At 43.8% G+C, this 22,200-nt stretch overlaps 1 protein-coding gene across 1 annotated transcript in view; it reads right to left on the bottom strand.

Annotated features, from left to right (window-relative positions):
- Positions 1-341: 341 nt before the first annotated feature.
- LOC144591362 (polyamine-transporting ATPase 13A3-like) overlaps positions 342-22,200 on the bottom strand; it is a gene marked incomplete at its 3' end in the record, with an annotated part of 44,932 nt that continues 23,073 nt past the window's right edge. Inside the window, exons 12-27 of the mRNA XM_078395582.1 lie at positions 21,950-22,107; positions 21,270-21,458; positions 19,571-19,632; positions 18,904-19,054; positions 15,402-15,518; positions 12,385-12,402; positions 12,144-12,297; positions 10,832-10,952; positions 8,101-8,225; positions 6,660-6,835; positions 3,436-3,564; positions 3,266-3,345; positions 2,137-2,179; positions 1,941-2,050; positions 595-691; positions 342-491 (exon numbers count right to left, since the gene is read on the bottom strand). Coding sequence (XP_078251708.1) covers positions 342-491; positions 595-691; positions 1,941-2,050; positions 2,137-2,179; positions 3,266-3,345; positions 3,436-3,564; positions 6,660-6,835; positions 8,101-8,225; positions 10,832-10,952; positions 12,144-12,297; positions 12,385-12,402; positions 15,402-15,518; positions 18,904-19,054; positions 19,571-19,632; positions 21,270-21,458; positions 21,950-22,107 — 1,880 coding nt within the window. The remainder of the gene's footprint in view (positions 492-594; positions 692-1,940; positions 2,051-2,136; positions 2,180-3,265; positions 3,346-3,435; positions 3,565-6,659; positions 6,836-8,100; positions 8,226-10,831; positions 10,953-12,143; positions 12,298-12,384; positions 12,403-15,401; positions 15,519-18,903; positions 19,055-19,570; positions 19,633-21,269; positions 21,459-21,949; positions 22,108-22,200) is intronic.

The raw sequence follows: 22,200 nt of genomic DNA, 5'->3' as shown, positions 1-22,200 counted from the left end.
TCACAACCTTTGGAAAGATCCTACACTGAGCCACGATAGTATGAACTGTTGGCAGATATCTAATTTCACGCTCTCATTTTATCAAGACACAATTTATTTGTCACGAGATCATAAGTGACAGGAGTGGAATTAGGCCACTCGGCCCATCAAGTCTACCCCGCCATTCAATCATGGCTGGTCTATCTCTCCCTCTCAACCCCATTCTCCTGCCTTCTCCCCACAATCCCTGACACCCGTACTAATATTTGTACTTGCTTTATCACTCAATAAAAACAAAGCTGGGGGATAATATATCCATCAAAATAATTAATAAACCTCCAAGTACTGACAAAATCATTTACTATGTCATCTATTGAAAGAATCATTAAGCACTGTAATTTGATAAATCTAGCATGTTCAGCAGTTTGATCATACTCACTGGTAAACACAATGACCAGAATGATGGCCAGGTCAATGAAAAGGAACTGCAAATCTCCAAGATTACTCAGCTCCTGTTTGAGGTAGAGAGGGCAGATAAGCAATCTGAGGTGAAAATTAACTCCAGACAAACTGTTACATTTAACAATGTCAGCTTAATCTAAAATCAATACTTACGGAATAGAGTAAGGTTACGCTGAGATATTGAATTATACTGTACAAGGCCATAAACTTAAACACACAGAAAGATGTCATCAAAGCTGCACGGCCTTCCCTGGTCGACATAAAATAAAGTGTTATGTTCATCTAAATACAGCCAGCAGAAAAAGCAAATTGTCAACATTAAATACTGTATATGTTGCAAATACTTGGCTAGTCAGGCAGCAAATTTGCACAGAAAACCAGTGTTAACATTTCAAGGTCTCTGGCCTTTCCCCAGCACGCGTGATATGCATGTTTAGTGGCAGACAACACAAGGAGGTGTTGCGACAGGAAGCATAAATGAAGGGACAAAAATTAAGGTTTGTCGTAGGGTGGTGAGATTAAATGTCAAGGATAGCGGAGCAAACTAAAATAAATGATGCGCTCAAGAAAGAAACAAAACACAAGCTAATGGAGGTGTAAATGGGAACAGCGGCACCTAAAAGTGCTCCCTGAAACAGAAATAGCACAATAGTCATACTCCAAAATTACTGAATGCAGTAGAGCTGTTAAGTCTGTAAAGTCGTAGCCAAATGTTTACATATTGCTTATGTTCTGAGGCAAGCAAGCTGGAAGCTTGAACTTAAATCCTATCCTGGAAACTGGGGATTTAAAATAAATCTATAATAAAAACATATTCCCATTCACCATGACCGTGAAACTACTAGATTACACAAGATAACTCGTTCACTGATAGTCCTTCATGAAAACAGGCCTGCTGGCCAAACCAGCAATGGTCTGTAGGCAAACATAAGAAAAGGGAGCGAGAATAGACTATTTGTTTTTTCAATAACATTGAATTGACGACCTTAAATGCCATTTTCCTAACTTATTACGAGATGGCTTGATTTATTTCATATCTAAAGATCAGGGGTGATGGTGGGGACACAGAACGGTACAGCACAGGAGCAGGCCCTTCGGCCCACAATGCCCATGCTAAACATAATGCCAAGATAAACTAATCTCTGCCTGCACGTGATCCATATCGCTCCATTCCCTGCATATCCATGTGCTTATCTAGAAAAACGCCCCGCACATCTCCTTTAAACTCCTAAAAGGTGGAGTAGAAAGTAGAAGTAGAAAACCTACTTGACTTTAGCAGTCATAAGTGATGGTAGAATTTGGACATTTTGCCCATCAAGTCTAGTCCGCCATTCAATCATGCCTGATTGATCTCTCCCTCCAAACCCCATTCTCCTGCCTTCTCCCCAGAAACCTTGACACGTGTAGTGCAGTGAGCAAACAAAACTCAACTCAACCAAAAAGACCAACATTGCAGTCTAGGAGGAAATCCAGGGAACTCTTTTGACCACAGAAATTACCTGATGAGATTTGGGACACAGGTAATATTTGAAAACTTTGATGTGAATGGAGATGCTGCAGAAGCTTCCAGTTCTGACAGTGAGATTCCAGCGTGGGCTTGTTTGAGGGCCTGGAGATCATACATAAGCATTGTAAGACATTGCCGCAAACGCAGGTAGAAATAGTGATAATGCCAAGCCTGTTGAAGACACTTACCCCACAGTCATTGGCACCATCTCCACACATGCCCACATAGTAGCTGTTGGCATCAAGTCAGACAAGAAAGGTCAACACTCCGTGTTTAAAAAATATGCATTTTGCTTATGAAGCATTGAAAATATATGGATCACACAAAACAAATGGGGCGGCACGGTGGCGCAGAAGTAGAGTTGCTGCCTTACAGTGAATGCAGCGCCGGAGACCCGGGTTCGATCCCAACTACAGGTGCTGTCTGTACGGAGTTTGTACGTTCTCCCCGTGACCTGCGTGAGTTCTCTCTGAGATCTTCGGTTTCCTCCCACACTCCAAAGACGTGCAGGTTTGTAGGTTAATTGGTTTGATAAATGTAAAAATTGTCCCTGGTGGGTATAGGATGGTGTTAATGTGCGGGGATCGCTGGTCGGCGCTGGGGATCGCTGGTCGGCGGGACCCAGGTGGGCCAAAAGGGCCTGTTTCCGCACTGTATCTCTAAACAAATACTTTAAAGTAGTTAATAACCTTTTCCAATTGGGTAATGGACTATTGATGGGATTTACATTATTTTAATAGGTAAAGAAGACAAGATGTCTAAAACTGATGGTTCATCGAGGAAATCCTAGTTAAGTTTTACATTTGTATACATAACCAGGGAGAAATAAATAGATATACAGAAGACTTTAGATTGAAAAATAATTTAATTCCAAAGGATCTACAGACAATAATGCTATAGGCTTAATGTATTTATGGTAAAGGAATAGTGATCTAGTAAAACATGATCCCTGTATGTTGAGTTTTAGTTTAGTTTAGAGATGCAGTGTGGAAACAAGCCCTTTGTCCCACCGAGTCCGCGCCGACCAGCGATCCCCGCACAATGACACTATCCTATACCCACCAAGGACAATTTTTACATTTACCCTAGGGATAATTTACATCTACACCAAGCCACGTACCCTACAAACCTGTATGCCTATGGAGTGTGGGTGGAAACTCACGCAGTCACAGGGAGAACGTACAAACTCCGTACAGACAAGAACCTGTAGTTGGGATTGAACCCGGGTCTCTGGAGCTGTAAGCTTTGTAAGACAGCAACTCTACTACTGCGTCACCACGCCGCCCTTTGCAATGTGAAAATGAGTGCGTTACTTACTCTATGTTCTGAAACGCTTCCACCAGCTGTGTCTTTTGATTAGGAGCCATGCGAGCAAATACTGTGCCACGTAGTAATAACTGCAATTAACAATACTTTATTTAGGTGCATAAGGCTAATGTTATCCCCAGTTACATTTACCCTGAAGACATCTTTTCTCAAAGACTTACTTTTGAAAGTAGATCCTGAAAATGCTCAATGACAACAGAGAAAGATTTGCCGTCCATAGCAAAATGGTAATGGTTCTTCTGATGAGGCCCGTCTCCTGAACCCTTATCTTCCATTTTAATATCGATGATCTGGAAAGCAAAGGTATTTTAAATGAACATGGATTTATAACCTATTTTAGTATATTCTATTTAATACATTAATACAACACCTTTCCAAGGTATTAATTAGGAGGCAGTTAACTTGACCAGTTAATTTTTTGGTTGATGAAACATTTATTCTACAACACACCCATTTTCCCATCATCTTTTACATTTTCCCTTTGTCATTAATGTGGCTGCTCATTAGGGACATAGGGAAATTGCAACTACATGCAGCAGCCTGGTGTAAGAAGATAACTGCAGATGCCGGTACAAATCGAAGGTATTTATTCACAAAATGTTGGAGTAACTCAGCAGGTCAGGCAGCATCTCAGGAGAGAATGGGTGACATTTCGGGTCAAAACCCTTCTTCAGACTGATGTCAGGGGGGCTGGACAAAGGAAGGATATAGGTGGAGACAGGAAGATAGAGGGAGAACTGGGAAGGGGGGGGGGGGGGGGGGAGAAAGAGAGGGACAGAGGAACTATCTAAAGTTGAAGAAGTCAATGTTCGTACCGTTGGGCTGCAAGCTGCCCAAGTGAAATATGAGGTGCTGTTGCTCTAATTTCCGGTGGGCCTCACTATGGCATTGGAGGAGGCCCATGACAGAAAGGTCAGACTGGGAGTGAGAGAGGGAGTTGAAGTGCTCAGCCGCCAGGAGATCAGGTTGGTTAAGGCGGACTGAGCGAAGGTGTTGAGCGAAACGATCGCCGAGCCTGTGTTTGGTTTCGCCGATGTAAAGAAGTTGACATCTAGAGCAGCGGATATAATAGATGAGATTGGAGGCGGTGTAGGTGAACCTCTGTCTCATCTGGAAAGACTGTTTGGGTCCTTGGATGAAGTTGAGGGGGGAGGTAAAGGAACAGGTGTTGCATCTCCTGCGGTTGCAGCGGAAAGTGCCCGAGGATGGGGTGGTTTGGGTAGGAAGGGACGAGTGAACCAGGGAGTTACGGAGGGAACGGTCTCTGCGGAACGCAGAAAGGGGAGGAGATGGGAAGATATGGCCAGTGGTGGGGTCCCGTTGGAGGTGACCGAAATGTTGGAGGATGATTTGTTGGATACGCTGGCTGATGGGGTGGAAGGTGAGAACGAGGGGGATTCTGTCCTTGTTACGAATGGGGGGAGGGGGAGCAAAAGCTGAGCTGCGGGATATAGAAGAGGTCCTAGTGAGTGCCTCATCTACAATGGAAGAGGGGAAGCCCCGTTTCCTGAAGAATGAGGACATCTCTGATGCCCTAGTGTGAAACACCTCATCCCGGGGGCAGATGCAGTGTAAATGGAGGAATTGGTGTATAGTTTTATAGTTGTAGATTAGTGAATGCAGGAAGGGGAGGGGATGGGACGGGGCACATGGACAGCATGCTGCCTACAGCGGTCGAGGACACCACGGCCAGCCTTGGCCAGGCCAGGACTGTGAACTTCATGAAATGGCACCAGCGTTGTACACAAAATGAATTTCACTGTGCCATGTTGAATTGCATGTGTGACAATAAATATACATTGAGCCATGCAAGGTTTTTCTGCCCTTTTCATCCATTCAATAATAATTTTGTTCCCATATTTTCTTGCTTTCATTTCCCACATTGGTAGAAACCTTGTAAACATCATGCTAATAATCTACTAGGTTACCTCTCAAGATCTCAGTTTCGGCTAGCTTTTTCTTAATAACTATGATCTTTTCCAGTATTACCAATCAACTCCACATTGTCTGGATGTCACAGTAATCCACTATCCTGCGTTTCCCCGTTTTAACCAGATTTGAGGAAAATTAAATAAAATATTATTACACAAAAAAAAACAAGTTTTCTGATTGTTTTGGCTGAATAAATAGATTAATCCTGGTGGCGATAGAAAGGATGACAATGGGTGTGGTAAAGGTATTAAAACTGATGTTCATATCTTTGCCTACCATATCGTTAAATTTGAGAAAGCATTCACTAATCTACAACTATAAAACTATATACACCAATTCCTCCATTTACACTGCATCTGCCCCCGGGATGAGGTGTTTCACACTAGGGCATCAGAGATGTCCTCATTCTTCAGGAAACGGGGCTTCCCCTCTTCCATTATAGATGAGGCTCTCACTAGGGCCTCTTCTACATCCCGCAGCTCCGCTCTTGCTCCCCCTCCCCCCATTCGTAACAAGGGCAGAATCCCCCTCGTTCTCACCTTCCACCCCAACAGCCAGCGTATCCAACAAATCATCCTCCAACATTTCGGTCACCTCCAACGGGACCTCACCACTGGCCACATCTTCCCATCCCCTCCCCTTTCTGCGTTCCGCAGAGACCGTTCCCTCCGTAACTCCCTGGTCCATTCGTCCTTTCCTACCCAAACCACTCCATCCCTGGGCACGTTCCCCTGCAACCGCAGGAGATGCAACACCTGTTCCTTTACCTCCCCCCTCAACTCCATCCAAGGACCCAAACAGTCTTTCCAGGTGAGACAGAGGTTCACCTGCACCTCCTCCAACCTCATCTATTGTATCCGCTGCTCTAGATGTCAACTTCTTTACATCGGCAAAACCAAAAGCAGGCTTGGCGATCGCTCCGCTCAACACCTTCGCTCAGTCCGCCTTAACCAACCTGATCTCCCGGTGGCTGAGCACTTCAACTCCCTCTCCCATTCCCAATCTGACCTTTCTGTCATGGGCCTCCTCCAGTGCCACAGTGAGGCCCACCGGAAATTGGAGGAACAGCACCTCATATTTTGCTTGGGCAGCTTGCAGCCCAGCGGTATGAACATTGACTTCTCCAACTTTAGATAGGTCCCCTGTCGCTCTCTTCCCCCCCCCTTCCCAGTTCTCCCTCTATCTTCCTGTCTCCACCTATGTCCCGCCCACCTGACATCAGTCTGAAGAAGGGTCTCGATCTGAAACGTCACCCATTCCTTCTCTCCTGAGATGCTGCCTGACCTGCTGAGTTACTCCAGCATTTTGTGAATAAATACCTTCAATTTGTATCAGCATCTGCAGTTATTTCCCCACAACTATAAAGAGTTTAGTTCCTTGCTTTAAATTAATGTACACATTTATTTTGCAGGTTAGTATTTTGCTGCAACTCCTAGTCGAGCAGTTGTCACACCTCTGAAGCTGCACAAGCCGAGTCGTGGTGTTTAGAAGCATCATCCGTGTACAGCCAATGGATTTGTGCAACTTGCCCGTCTTTGGGAGGTAGAGCCTCTGCAATGATCACTTCATCCTGTGGCAAAATCATCCCGCAGTTCCTGGCCACAGACACAGCTGTTAACATGTTGTCCCCTGGCAAAATAAACAGCTCCGTTAGATCAAGTGCACGCACTGCATACTCAGACAGTACAACGCAATACAGGTGTTCCTCAGCTTACGGTGGGGTTCCATTCTGAGAAACCCATCGCAAACCGAAAATATCGTAAGTCGAAATGCATTTAATGCACGTGATCACGTGGCCAGAAGCAAGCGGCAGCTCAACATGGGTCGCTGCCGTTTGCACCATTGCTAAGTCAAAATGTCGCAAGTCGAAACATCGTAAGCCGGGGAGCACCTGTAGAGTCCTTCATTTTAAAATGTTTAAATCCACCTCATTTTTAATTTGTTTCACATTTAAAATGTATTTTTGGTGCTGCTGAACCCTCCTGAGTTGAGGCCCTAATATAATGGCAGGAGAGAGCCGAATAGTCCCATGGATATCGACATGTCATAAACGCAGGAGAGAGCCGAATAGTCCCATGGACTATCGACATGTCTCCTCAAGGCTTTTGCATAAAACATCAAGGTGTTTACTGCCTGGCCATCTGGCTTCCTCTCACATTTTGTGTGTTTTTAGTCATTATTATCTTTGAGTTTGGTCTTCATTCGCCTTCAGTGGTCTTCACCCGTCAGCTCCCACCTTCTAGTTGTCGTTAGGATGAAGCAGGTCTGGCCATTTATTCCACTAAATGCACCTTGTTTGACACCGTAAGAGACCATGCAGCCGAGAAAACCCACAGCCACTGCCAAGGAGCAATCTCATTAGTCCCATTACACTTGCTTTATTTACTTGCAGTCTTGCAACAACTTCTCTTTCCAATGCCCATCTACTCCCCTTGAATTACCTTTGCCATTAACCTACGCAAGGGGGCAATTCTTACAGCGGCCAGTTAACCTGCCAGCATATAGTTGGAGGAAGGAGGGAGGGAGGAGACAGTGTGTCTGACAGAAACCCACGCTGACACAGGAACGTGCAAACTCCAGATAGACAGTGCCCAAGGTCAGCATCAGACCCGGGTCCCTTGAGTTATAAGGCAGCTGTTGTAGCTGTGTACCACCAGCTTACACTGTAGCGTGTCATTGATATATAACAACGTTGCTCACTCGCCACTGTGAGGTACACGGTCAGTGTCAAGGTTCTGTACCTGAGGGGAGAAGGCAGGAGAATGGGTTTATGGGGGAGAGATAGATCAGCCATGATTGAATGGCGGAGTAGACTTGATGGGTCGAATGGCCTAATTCTGCTCCTATCACTTATGTTGATCTTATGATCATATAATAAAGCATGAGTATATTACCTGTCACCATAACAGTACGAATGTTAGCTCTTCTGAGTTCCTCCAGCACTCTCGGTGAATCAGGCTTGAGTTTATTTTGCATAATAATAAGGCCCATGAACTCCATGTTGCTTTCAATGGCATCCCTGTTGAGAACACAGCCTTGAGTCTGAGATATCCATGTAAGTTACTGGAGAGTATTCCGAGGGATAGGTTATACAGGCATTTGGACGGGCAAGGCCTGATTAGGGATAGTCAGCATGGTTTTGTACGTGGGAGGTCGAGTCTCACAAATCTGATAGATTTTTTTGAAGACCTGACCAAAAAGGTTGATGAGGGCAGAGCTGTAGATGTTGTGTACATGGACTTCAATAAAGCGGTCGACAAGGTTCCGCATGGTAGGCTGCTCTGGAAGGTTAGATCGCATGGGATCCAAGAAGAAATAGCTGAATGGATAGCAAATTGGCTCCATGGAAGGAAGCAGAGGGTGATGGTGGAAGGTTGCTTCTCGGACTGGAGGCCTGAGACTAGTGGTGTGCATCAGGGTTTTGGTGCTAGGCCCGTTACTGTTCGTCATCTACATCAATGATTTGGATGAGAACATACAGGGCAAGATTAGCAAGTTTGCTGATACAAAAGTTAGTGGTTTTGCAGATAGTGAAGATGGTCGTGAATGATTGCAGCAGGATCTGGATCGATTGGCCAGCTAGGCGGAGGAATGGTTGATGGAATTTAATACAGAGAAGCGCGAGGCATTGTACTTTGGGATGTCGAGCAAGAGCTGGACCTACACAGCAAATGGTAGACCTCTGGGCAGTGTTGTAGAGCAGCGGGATCTAGGAGTACAGGTGCATGGGTCCTTGAAGCTCGATTTGCAGGTAGATAAGGTGGTCAACAAGGCTTTTGGAACTTTGGTCTTGATCAGTCAGAGTATTGAGTATAGAAGTTGGGAGTTACAGTTGTATAATTACAGTTGTATACAGTTGTATAGTTACAGTTGTATAAGACATTGGTGAGACCGCATTTAGAATATTGTGTTCAGTTCTGGGCACCATGTTATCGGAAAGATATTGTCAAGCTTGAAAGGCTTCAGAAAAGATTTACGAGGATGTTGCCAGGACTAGAGGGTGTGAGCTATAGGGAGAGGTTGAGTCAGCTGGGTATCTATTCCATGAAGCGCAGGAGGATGAGGGGAGATCTTATAGAGATCATGAGAGGAATAGATCAGGTAGATGTACAGAGTCTTTTGTCCAGTGTAGGGGAATCGAGGACCAGATTACATAGGTTCAAGGTGAAGGGGAAAAGATTTAATAGGAATCCGAGGGGTAACTTTTTCATACAAAGGGTGGTGGGTGTATGGAACAAGCTGCCAGAGGAGGTAGTTGAGGCTGGGACTATCCCATCATTTAAGAAACAGTTAGACAGGTACATGGATTGGACAGGTTTGGAGAGATATGGACCAAACGCAGACAAGTGGGACTAGTGTAGCTGGGACATGTTGGTCAGTGTGCGAAAGTTGGAAGGGCGTGTTTCCACACTGTATCACTCTATGACTAGTGTAGCTGGGACATATTGGCCGGTGTGGGAGAGTTGGAAGGGCCTGTTTCCGTGCTGTATCAATCTATGACTCTATTATTGATATGCAAATACTGCTTACAATTCTGCAAATATAAAACCAGCAGCAGGCCATGTATAGTTTACGCACTGTACATTAGATTTGTGGCTCAGATCATTTAAAATCACAAACATCAACAGCTCATGATAATTTTGTTTAGTTCACTTTAGCAATTCAGCATGGAAACGGGTTCATGCTATCAATCACCCGTTCACACTAGTTCTATGTTATCCCACTTTCTCATCCACGCCAGACACACTAGGGGTAATTTAGTAGCCAATTAATCTACAAACCCGCATGTCTTTAGGATTATGGGAGAAAACCGGGGCACCCGGAGAAAGCACACGCGGTCACAGGAAAAGCATGCAAACTCCACACAAACAGCATCCAAGGTCAGAATCAAACCCGGGTCCCTGGTGCTGTGAGGAAGCAACTCTACCACAAAAAGACCCAAAGTACTGGTGTAACGCAGCAGGTCAGGCAGCTTCTCTGGAGAATATGTACATAATCAACTCGACCCGAAACTTTGCCTATGCATGCTCTCCTGAGATGCTGCCTGACCTGCTGCGTTACTACCAGCACTCTGTGTCCTTGTGTTATCCTTGGATCGCCAGTTCCACTGACCCTCCCTCACCTACCAGTGCAAGCAGCTCCTCACAGTCTCATTGACCTGCTGTTGACATTATTCCAAAATACTCCAGGAAACTCCAGTTGTCTGATTCAGAAAGTTAAGACGTGATTACGAGGTGTGGGAACACACTGGACAACGTTTCTTTGAAACCTAGTTTCTGGTTTATTGGCAAATTTCTGCTCTATTTGTTAATACCCAAAAAAGGAGTACCTGGTACGTAATTATCCAGATAATGCCTGTAGTCAACATATAGTGCAGCCAAGTTGGAACATTGAGTGTTTTGATCCAAGGATGCATAGACTGACTGCATGCCTCAACATCTAACACTGGGATTCCACCCCCAAGCAATAATCTCTCTCTGGAGCAGAAACGACCAGTGGGAGCTGAAGGCTCAGTGAGTCTGAGGATTTCAGTTTCCCAGTCGCCCTGGCTGCACCAACACTGATCCTGATCCTGCCCCCAAACTGATTTTGATCTGCTGTAGGAGCCAGAAAAATCAACATTACCTGCTGACATTCTGTACTTTATGCCACGTTAGTTTTGATCCTAATTTCTTGTGGGCAAGTGCTATGACTCTAAATCCTTGTTTGGTATAAATCTTCAGCACCTCAGTAAAACATTCAGGAACTGAAAAAATAAACAAAGCCACCATCAGATTATTAATAATCAATCTATTTGCAAGCACAATAGAAACACAAGTCTACGTGTGACCAAAAATATGAAAAATTGTGGAGTACATCTCTTCTAATTCTGAAAGCATTACAGGTGTATTGTTTTGTACTGTATATATGACTTATATATGCCTAAGTTTATCAAGTGAAATTTTTATATGTTATGCTGACAATGTTGGTTTAGGGTCAGAGGTCAACTATGACTGGCCACGTGTGTGACCTCACACGGAAGCATTTTTATCATAACTCAGCTTTGTCTTACAAACGCTGAATTTAAAAAAAGACATGCATTATAGTTCTGTGGGTAGGAAATTAGCAATGAATAAGATTAATCTCTTACAATAGTTTTTTTTATGTGTTACTTAATGTGATGACTTCTGGTCACGTGTGTGACACCTTGGTTCACTTTCCAAAGAATGTAGGAGGAATTAACCGATTTGAAACAAAATAGATCAACATCTTCATTATGGTGGAGTCAAAAGGAGCACATTAAGAATATGTAAAGTAACTTTTATTCTGGTAAACAGTGCGTTTTTTGTGACACTACGTTTAGTTTATTGTCAAGTGTACCGAGGTATAGTGAAAAATGTTTTCTTGCGTGCTATCCAGTGAGCAGAAAGACCATACATGTTTAGTTTGATTACAATCGAGCTGATAAGAGTGTACAGATACAGGATAAGGGAAATAATGTATAGTGCAAGTTAAAGTCCAGTAAAGTCCGATTAAAGATAGTCCGAGGGCCTCCAATGAGATAGTATGTGGCTCAGTATCACTCAGCACCATGTTGGCACAGCGTACTAATGGCTCCAAAAAATTACAAATGGATTTTCAATTTTTTACCATTTTCAATGTTACAAAAAGATTAAAGTTCAAGAAATAAAATGTATTACATTCGGCGGTCAAGCCCTCAAGCACCTAACAGCTTAATATTCCATTTGGAACATTTTGGAGGACCAAGAACCAAGAACAGGATGACAATCCACACAGGTAGCAGCAGCAAAGGAATGTTATGCTTACCATCTACAAAACAAGCACTGCTTGGAACGAGCAGCAAAATGAAATACCAATACATTTGTTTAAATTGAGTATCATTTACAGTGCTTAGCAACAGTTGAAAGGAGTTGGCAATTAGGAGTTTCAACTTTACCCGTCTCTGCTTTGCATAAGTTAGCAATGACTTCGGGTGCCCCTTTTACGTAGGCGTCCATATGTTTTCCACCCAGTGCCCTGGCTACAACACTCATTCGTTGTAGAGAGGAGGAGAATGGAAACTGCCTCACTATACCTATTTCATACGTTGCCTGAAACAAAAACGGTTCAAATATTCAACATCATTACTGCTTAGAAATAAAAATAACATCTGAGAATTCTTTCAGTGTTATACTTACTGGGAGATCAAACATTTCCTGGAAAAACAAAGAACTTTGGTAAATATATTGCATTTCCAATTTCCATTTAACACACCTTTGAAGAAATGGTAGTTAAATTTATTGTTGAGTTTAGTTTATTGTCACGTTCACCGAGGTACAGTGAAAAGCGTTTGCTGCGTGCTAACCAGTCAGCGGAAAGACCATATATGATTACAATAGATTTATATTCTGAATGTGGAACTGAAGAAACATATTCAGAGTACGGGCTATAATGGTAAAATCTTTAAGGCTGCTCTGTGCAGTCTACACTTTATGTTTAATCAGGTAGATTAATAGTTAAAATATTAACAAGATCAAAAAGAACAAAAAGACATTTTGCAGAGATACACAAGAAGCTGTAGATGCTGGAATCTTACCCAAAAATAAACGGCTGAAGTAACTTGGCAGGTCAGGCAGCATCAGTGGAGGGACTGGACAGATGTCAGGCAGCATCAGTGGAGGCACTGGACAGATGTTTCTGGTCTGAACCCTTCCTCAGAATGTTTTTTTTAAACGTTAAATCAATGTTTAAAATATTTTAAGCATGTAGATGAAGTTAATCATCAAACAATGCTAAATCATTAAAGATAAAATGCCCAGTATTCAGAATATATGTATTTCCCAAACTAAATTACTGTGGCATTAGAGGAAAGATGCTCGATGTGGACAGTGGAGCAATGTAACATCACTGCTCTACACAGATCACATTAGTGGCCTAGAAAGTGAATAGAACTCAAAACAAAAGGAGGTGCAAGGAGCACATGCTAAACATAGCCGGGATGCAGCATTCATAGAAAAATTAATTGAAGGCACAAAGAAAATGAGTGGACACAATCCAGTCGCCATTACAGAGACATACATGTCTGCAAGTGACAAAGGCTGGGAACTACATAGCCCAGTGAACTTCTAGCTTGGAACATAATGTATGCTGACATGACAAGAGACAAGCGATAAACAGAAAAATAGATGAGGTATGAAAAACCAAACAGATTAGTCACGTGGGGCCCGTACAAAATGAAACTAGGTACATTACTATCCTGGGGAATGGTGGAGCAATGGAAAAAATAATTTGTCAGTGCAACACAGAAGATGACATAGAAAAAGGCCCAGAAATACATCAATGGGACTAACACAAATGAGTGTTCATAGAAATTAGCAATTGGCAAAGATTGGTGTGGGAGGAATTAATGGAATTGAAAAGCGAGAAGTGGCCAGGACCCGATGACTACGGAGGTGGACTGGAATTGTCATGAGAAATTCCAGAGATTCTGCTATGGTTCCAGAGGAAAGGGAGCCAGCTACTGTACAACCACTACTTAAGAATGGAGAGATCGGAACAGGAAGCTATGGACATCAGTGCAGGTTGTGGTAACAAAGCGCTAAGTTTTTATGGGCAGCAAGGTGGCTCAGAGGTAGAGTTGCTGTTTTACAGCATTTACAGTGCCAGAGACCTGGGTTCAATCCCAGCTACGGGTGCTGTCTGTACGGAGATTGTACGTTCTCCCCGTGACCTGCGTGGTTTTCTCCAAGAACTTCGATTTCCTCCCACAATCCAAAGACGCACAGGTTTATAGCATAATTGGCTTGGTATATGTTTAAAAAAGTGCCCCTATTGTAGGATGGTGTTAGTGTGCGGGTGTAAGGGCTAACATTACGAATGCAGCTATGTGGGTTTTATTGCAAGAGTGTAAAAGCTCCAGCTTGGATTATTCCTGGGGCATCCTGTTGTCAGCATGGAAGTGCGGTTTATGGCTGATCGTATCCTCTGATATCAGCAACTGGCCTCTAAGCTTTGAAGTGTTAAGAAGAACATCTTGCCATATGGACTGCCCTTTGTTCCCAAGAAAGAAGAGGTCATGATGGACACGACGGACACGGAGGTCCCGAAAGACACATAAAGATTTATAGGACATTGTAAACTTGCCATATAAGGCAGTGATGGAAAAATACTGGCACATGTATTTAGGGTATAAAAGGTGTGTAAATGTAAGCTTTCGGGGAGAGAGACTACACTAGCTTCCTGAGTGTTTTTGAACACTCCGGTATCTAGGCTCTCTCCCACCTAGGTGAGTAGAATAAAGAGGTTAAACGAATTCGGTTGTCTGCCTGTTTCTTCTAATAGGCCACAGACTACAACACGGGGATCGCTGGTTGGTGCGGACTCGGTGGGCTGAAGGGCCTGTTTCCGCGCTGTATCTCTAAACTAAACAAAATCACTTAGCACACGGTATGACTATTCCCCTCAACTCTTCTTGTCTGTTAAATCTTTCCATTCACGTTGATGACCCTCATGCTACCATGGAACAAACATCTCCTGCAACTTCCTGGTGAATCTGGCGATGCAGCCAGCGAGACAGGGAATGCCATGCACATGAAAACACATCATGATTTGCAAGTGGACATTAGGTAATCAAAGGAGTTAGAAAGATCTTCACAGCACCTCAGGATTTACATTGTCAAATGACTGCCCTTTGCTTAATTCCAGGTTACAAATGCGACATAGCTCTTGCATATTATGCGAGTTGACAGATGCAGGAATCCATTATCAGGGAAGAGTTTGCAAAGTCCAGGCACCATGATTTATATGTGTTTGATTTATGTGCATTTGGAATGAGGCGTTCAAATATACTGCTGCCAGCGTGGTCGTGAATATGTTTGATTACCGTGTTTTTGAATGATGCAGTTTTTCAAGCATGTAACCCCTGCATAAAACGCAAAGTGCCTGCACTTGGCAAAAAAAAAAGCAGCACTGGGCAGTTAGAGGCAACATGGATCTCTGAAAGGAAACTTTTTGGAAACAAAATAGTGTGAATTTGTAACTAACAGAGTTAATAAGCAGTTAACGAAAGAATTCAAAAACGGTGTTAATTATTCTGGCATTATAAAAAACATTATATACTTTAAAAAAAATTCTAATACCATGGAACAAACATGATCATAAACACACTGTAACCAATTGGCTATTCAAGACTATTAAAGCTCCATTAAAAACGTACCATTTCACGATCCATGCCTGCCTCAGCTGCAGGGAGAGGTTGTTTCGAGGGTCGAACCACTGTGGGCATGATCTGATTGTGTAAAGCAGTCTCTTCTTCAGTAGCTTCCTCAAGAATCTTCAATGGAAAATGTAAGAGACAATATTAACATTGGGCTCACATACATAAATAGCTGGGTTTTACAGCCAATGCCAACAGCGTTGCCACATCTTGGAGCTGGGCTCCTGTACCTGATGGGTGGCAAAACCGTCTCTCTCCCACCCTCCCAACAGACCAGGGGCTGTGTGAGCTCAGCGAGCAGCCGTGTGCATCAACCACTGTGGAAACTGCGCACACACAGACACACACGGACACAAACACACACGGATACACGGGGACACACACGGATACACACACAGACACATACGGATACGCAGACACACACACGGATACACACAGACGGATACACACAGACACATACGGATACACAGACACACACACACGGATACACACAGACGGATACACAGACACACGGATACAGACACATACACGGACACACAGATGCACAGACACACACACACAGGAATACACACAGACACACACACAGACAGTAACACACACACGGGGACACACGCAGACACATGGATACAGACACAGACGGACACACACACAGATGGACACACAAACACGGACATAGACACACGGATGCAAGGACACAGACACAAGGAGACAGACACTGTGCATGCGACTTACCATGCATGTTAGAATATTTACATGAGTGAGAAAAAGATGGAATTAAGCGAGAGAAGTAAAAAAGACAAAAAAGAGAAATAAAAATTAGATTCTGGGAGGGTACATTTTCTAGCCAGAGGATTTTAGCCAGTAATTTAGTCTTGCCGATCTATTTAAAATTAAGTTTGACTTGGGAGGAAAGGTCCCGGTGTTTTGAACACATTCAGTAGGTAGCGAGTGTCAGCCTTTTGTGAGACAAGGAGTACTATGTACACGGCAATCATGGTGGGGTGCTGGTCAGCTCAGAATTGTTGGTCTTCAGGGAAGATTACATTCACGGGTCACCATAATGGAGTCTGAGCTACTCCTGGATTGTCCAGGGCGGGAAGTGTCTGTCATGCAACCACACTACAGATGGGTCGTCCAAAATAGTGCGAGCCAGGGAGTCAGAAATCTCCAGGGTACAAGCCCCGATCAGACCAGCACTCAGCTTTGGAGTCATTGAGTCACACAGCCGAGGAACAGATCCTTAGAGCCACCCACCTGGTAACTGTCTGTACTCAGTCTGCAGCCTTCCCTGCCTTGAAATGTAAACTGCTCATCCCACCACTTATTAAATGTTGGCAGTATTTGCCTCACCACCTTCTCTGGCAGTGCATTCCAGATTGCAACCATCCTCTGTGTGAAGACAAATCTTCCTCGGGTCAGAATGTGTCTGGGGACTAAGTTGTGAGCTTGAACTCACCGAGACATCAACAGCGTGGAAACAGAATCAATCAGGGCTTGTGGAGGGAAACTAGACAGGCACAGGGGAAGGTAATTTGCAGGGTTCCCGAGCAAAGACAGAGGATGCCTGGCTTCCTCTGCCAGGGGCAGACTTGGACACACTGGCTGATCACCCACCTTCAGTCCTGGCTCCCTCTGTCAGGGGCAGACTTGGACACACTGGCTGATCACCCACCTTCAGTCCTGGCTCCCTCTGTCAGGGGCAGACTTGGACACACTGGCTGATCACCCACCTTCAGTCCTGGCTCCCCCTGTCAGGAGCAGACTTGGACACAGGCTGATCACCTACCTTCAGTGCTTCAGTCATTCTATGATTCTTTCACATTTAGACTTGACTTTAGACATACAGTGCGGAAACAGGCCCTTCGGCCCACTGAGTCCGCACTGGCTAGCGATCACCCCATACAACAGCACTACCCTACACACTAGGGACAATTTACAATTTTTTCCCCCCCAAAGCCAATTAACCTACAAACCTGTACGTCCAACTGGATCACCTGGAGAAAACCCACGCAGGTCACAGGGAGAGCGTACAAACTCCATACAGACAGCACCCCTTGTCAGGAAGGAGCTGGGTCTCTGGCGCAGGGAGGCAGCAACTCTATCGCCCTGCCGCCCTCTGGTGTCAGATGTTATGAAATACAACTGCAGTGAAAGGACAACTCAATAGACTTGGTATTAACTGGGCAGATCTAACATTAGTCTGAAGAAGGGTCTGGAAACGTCACCCATTCCTGCTCTCATGAGATGCTGCTTGACTCGCTGAGTTACTCCAGCATTTTGTGACACCCATTATTATCAATTCGTTCTTCAATAATAGTGAGTGCAGAGAGTCTTCTGATAATTATAAAGCAAAATCTAAAATAAAGTGGCAAAAGGAACTCATTTAAAAAAATTAACATCAATATAATGCATTCAAAATCTAAAACATAAACTGTGAATAAAGAAGAGCTTTGTTGACAATTCCTTCTGGAGAACAAGATACCAAATGTTTCTTTAACTTGAGGAAACAAGAAACTACAGATGCTGGTTTTACAAAAGAAACTCACAAAGTGCTGGAGTAACTCAGTGGGTCAGGCAGCATCTGTGGAGAACATGAATAGGTGACGTTTCACAGAATGCTGGAGTAACTCAGCGGGTCAGGCAGCATCTCTGGAGAACATGGATAGGTGACGTTTCACAGAGTGCTGGAGTAACTCAGCGGGTCAGGCAGCATCTTTGAAGAACATAGATCAGTGACGTTTCGGGTTGGGAACCTTCATCAGACTGATTGTGATTGGAGGATGGGGGAGAAAGATGGAAGAGAGAAGGGCATGACGAATGTAATAACAAGGAAGGGCAGATGCTGGTTTATACCATAGACACAACATGCTGGAGCAACTCAGCGGATTAGGCAGATAATTGCGTTCGATCATAGATGCTGAGGTTATAACTCGTCTCCCCATTCCCACAATGACCTTTCTGTCCTGGATCTCCTCCATTGCCAGTGAGGCCACCGGGAAACTGCAGGAAGTACACCTCCTACACCTTAGGTAACTTACACCCCAACATTATGACCATTGAGTTCAAGTTTAAGGTAACTACAACCCGCCCCCCCCTTCTCTCCCCTGTACCCCACCTGGACTCACGCCTATTTCCCCCCTACCCGTCCTCTTCCACCTACATTCCTTGCTCAATAGCTTCAGCATTTGCAGCCATTCAATCTTTGTCTCACACCTTCTGTCTTTTCACCTCTGACCTTTGTCTAAACATCTGCCTTTCCTAACTTCCCCTCACCTGTACCGATTATTACTTGCCAGACTTTGTGTTGTGCCCTTCCCCTCTTCCAGCTTTCCCAAAAAGGTCCCAAAATGTCACATATCCAGGTTCTGACCCGCTGAGTTACTCCAGCACTTTGCATCTTTCCTTCTTTAACTTAATCAGCAAATATGTATTACCCGTTCCAAATACAGTAAACACTCTCCATACAGGTTAGTTATTTCTGGTTAATAAATGCAAGACTCACCCAACCAGTTTCTTCAAATATCTTTAAATCCAAAGGGTCACCAGATAACTTGCCCTCGATTTTGGTCAGTGTGTGGCAGACTGCCATGCAAGCCACAAACTGCGACTTCACCAAGCTCTCCCTACAAATGTTATGCTCTGATGGCAAGAAACTGAACACAAAATGAAAACCTGTTCAGACTTCCTTCTTCTGCTTTTAAATGCATTCAAATGGACAGATTTCAAAAGTCAAATTCCAAAATAAATTTGCAAAATGCTAACAAATCGATGAGCATTGAATGCTGATAAATTCAAATCTCTAAATCCCACTTTTCCCTCAACGACACTCTCAGCTACTGAGAGGGGTCAGAGCAAGCCCACATCAAACATCGAGTGATTCCAGCATTAAGAATAGTGAGGGATCACGGCTCAATGTTCGGTTTCCTCTCATCATGAATGAGAAGGTAAGCCGTGAAAAGCAAAACATCACGCACCAATGCTCAACTCCACAAAGGAAAACAACTACCAGGTGGTTGGTCCAACAAACAACGTCCCGGGTTCCATTCCCATGCAGCAGACATGTTTACACCACCCAACCTTCATCTGAAACTCACAAACTCTGACAACTGCATGGAATTAATGATGTTTTTGTGATTGGAGTCTAGACATCAATGCTTTATGTTTCAGACCTATTATCTTCCACTCTTTGAATTCCCCAGATGTTCAGACCTTCTTCGGTAAGCGTTCCAGTCTAGAGCCAAAGAAAGGACAATTTACTTTACAGCCAAATACTGCAGGTGCTCCAAACCCAAAATTAAAAAAGGAAACGCTGGAATTGGCCAGTCCGTCTAGCTTTCCACAAATGCTGCCTGACCTAATATGTCCAGTGTAGGAAGGAACTGCAGATGATGGTTTAAACCGAAGATAGACACAAAGCGCTGGAGTAACTCAGTAGCACAAGCAGCATCTGTGGAGAACATGGATGGGTGACGTTTCACAGAGTGCTGGAGTAACTCAGCGGGACAGGCAGCATCTCTGGAGAACATGGATAGGTGACGTTTCACAGAGTGCTGGAGTAACTCAGCAGGACAGGCAGCGTCTGTGCAGAGAAGGAATGGGTGACGTTTCAGGTCGAGACCCTTCTTCAGACTGAAGTCTTACACTTGTAAGCAGACTGAAGTCTGAAGAAGGGTCTCAACTCGAAACGTCACCCATTCCTAATATTTCCTGTTGATATTGAAAAATTTCAGAATCTGAACTTTCTGAACAAACTTGTAAAGCAATTAGCATTTTGCTGCCAAGGATATCTGAGTCCATGTTGAGATGTCACAAGCTTCAAAATTAATTTAATTTGGTTTCAACGCTTAATGTGGGTTGTTTATAAACAGTGAAAAGACGAGCTTCTTTTAGCAAAAATACTCTTAACTAAACACATTCCCAATGAAAGGATAAATGAGTGGAGGGTGATTAACAGATAGAGCAGCAACTCTACACCTACAAAGCACAATTACAGCAGCAACAAAAGGTAGCCCGACACAGACAGTATCCAGAGATCCCACACTCAGTCAGTGTCAGACGAGTTACAGGCAAGGAGCTGAAACGACTGGGTGCTAGAAATAAGAGGCAGAAATGCCCACGTTAGAGCAGCTGGCCAAAGGCAGAGAGGCTGAGCTGGAGACTGTGCAGCATCCGCAGTCCAAGGAGGCCACAAAGATGAGCAGAGACAAATGAATTTCAATTTTTAAGAATCATGGAATCAAAGAGTTGTTACAGCATAAAGATCACAGCAGCTCTTAAGAGCAGTCTAATCAGTCCCAAAACTCAGCTCTTCCCGCCCCCGTCGTTCTATATCCATCGTGTAAGAAAGAACTGCAGATGCTGGTTTAAATCGAAGAGACACACAAAATGCTGGAGTAACTCAGCGGGACGGGTAGCATCTCTGGAGAGAAGGAATGGGTGACGTTTCGGGTCGAGACCCTTCTTCAGACTGAACCCATTCCTTCTCTCCAGAGATGCTGCCTGTCCCACTGAGTTACCCCAGCATTTTGTGTCCCAGCCAGGTGGTTCCTGCTCGCCCTTCGCAAAACCTCATTTCACTCTTTCTTTTTTATTATCTTAGACATTTGACTTGAATGCCAATCATTTCTCTTGTTCGAAATGAGATACTAGATTGGAAGTAGATCATCTGTTTAGAGCTAGAGTTTCATTTGGTTCCTCAATAATAACCATCAGTAAAAGATAACTGGAAAATGTTGCAGATGTATTCATTTATATTGGCTGAACCAGGTGTGGTGCCTGCATGTTTTACCCATACTAAATCCACTGTTGAAACCTGATGCGTTCTCCATCAGCATTTCAATCGTTTAATAGAGTGCATGAAATTCTAACCTTGTCAAAACAAATCAGATTAAGTTGCCCGCAGATATTTATTCTTTGAGGGCTGATGCAGGAAATGCCCAGTTTCTTCAGTCGTCTTTGAGCAAAGACGATGCCAGCAGTCAGGGCTGCAGGAAGAGCAGGGGGAACTGTGATGGTGATGATATCCAGTGATTTAATAATGATCGTGCCAACTATGACCTGCAGAATAAACACAACAACATGAACAAGTCATTTATTATGAGTTTAGAAGGAATGTAGCAACAGACAAAGACAAACAGCAACCTGCTGACAGACAAAGACAAAAATAACAGACAAAGACAAGCAGCAACGTGCTAAAGTGCAGGTTGAGCAACATTTTTAAGTTATTTCTAGTCACTGAGGTTATAATTAGGTTATAATAAAACCGTGACAACCAGGTTCAAGAGTCTTCCCAGCAACAACCAGGCTCTCGAACATTGCACAACACCAACCTCAGCAATGGACTATGGACTTCAGTTCTGGCACTATTACAGATACCAAGTATTGCAGTTATTCATTTATTGCACTATTGATCATTTATACACAATCTGTTATTGAGATCAGGGGCTTGGGGAGATACAGTAAATAGGAATGTCATTGTTCCCCTGTTGGTACAAGTGACAATTAAAATCTCTTGAACTTGAAATTAGTTAAAAAGAACAAAGGCATACCTCATTCAAAATACTGTGGATAATAGTGTATATAAAGCCTATTGCTGCCACACCCACTAGGCAGAGTAGAAAGAGGTAGGCATCTCTGTACAGTTTAAAATCAGTCGGCTTTGGATACAGGATTGAACGGACGAGTCTCCCCTTAGTCGTGCTGAAACCTTTGTTTAAAACAAACATGGTCATTGCATCCCCTCCCCCATGCATTACACTACTTAGCACCAACACGTGCAAGCATTCTCTTATAAACATAT

This window comes from Rhinoraja longicauda, unplaced genomic scaffold (genome assembly GCF_053455715.1).
Source record: "Rhinoraja longicauda isolate Sanriku21f unplaced genomic scaffold, sRhiLon1.1 Scf000909, whole genome shotgun sequence".
In the NCBI taxonomy this organism is placed as follows: Eukaryota; Metazoa; Chordata; class Chondrichthyes; order Rajiformes; family Arhynchobatidae; genus Rhinoraja; species Rhinoraja longicauda.
This window is presented reverse-complemented; position numbering and strand designations above follow the sequence as displayed.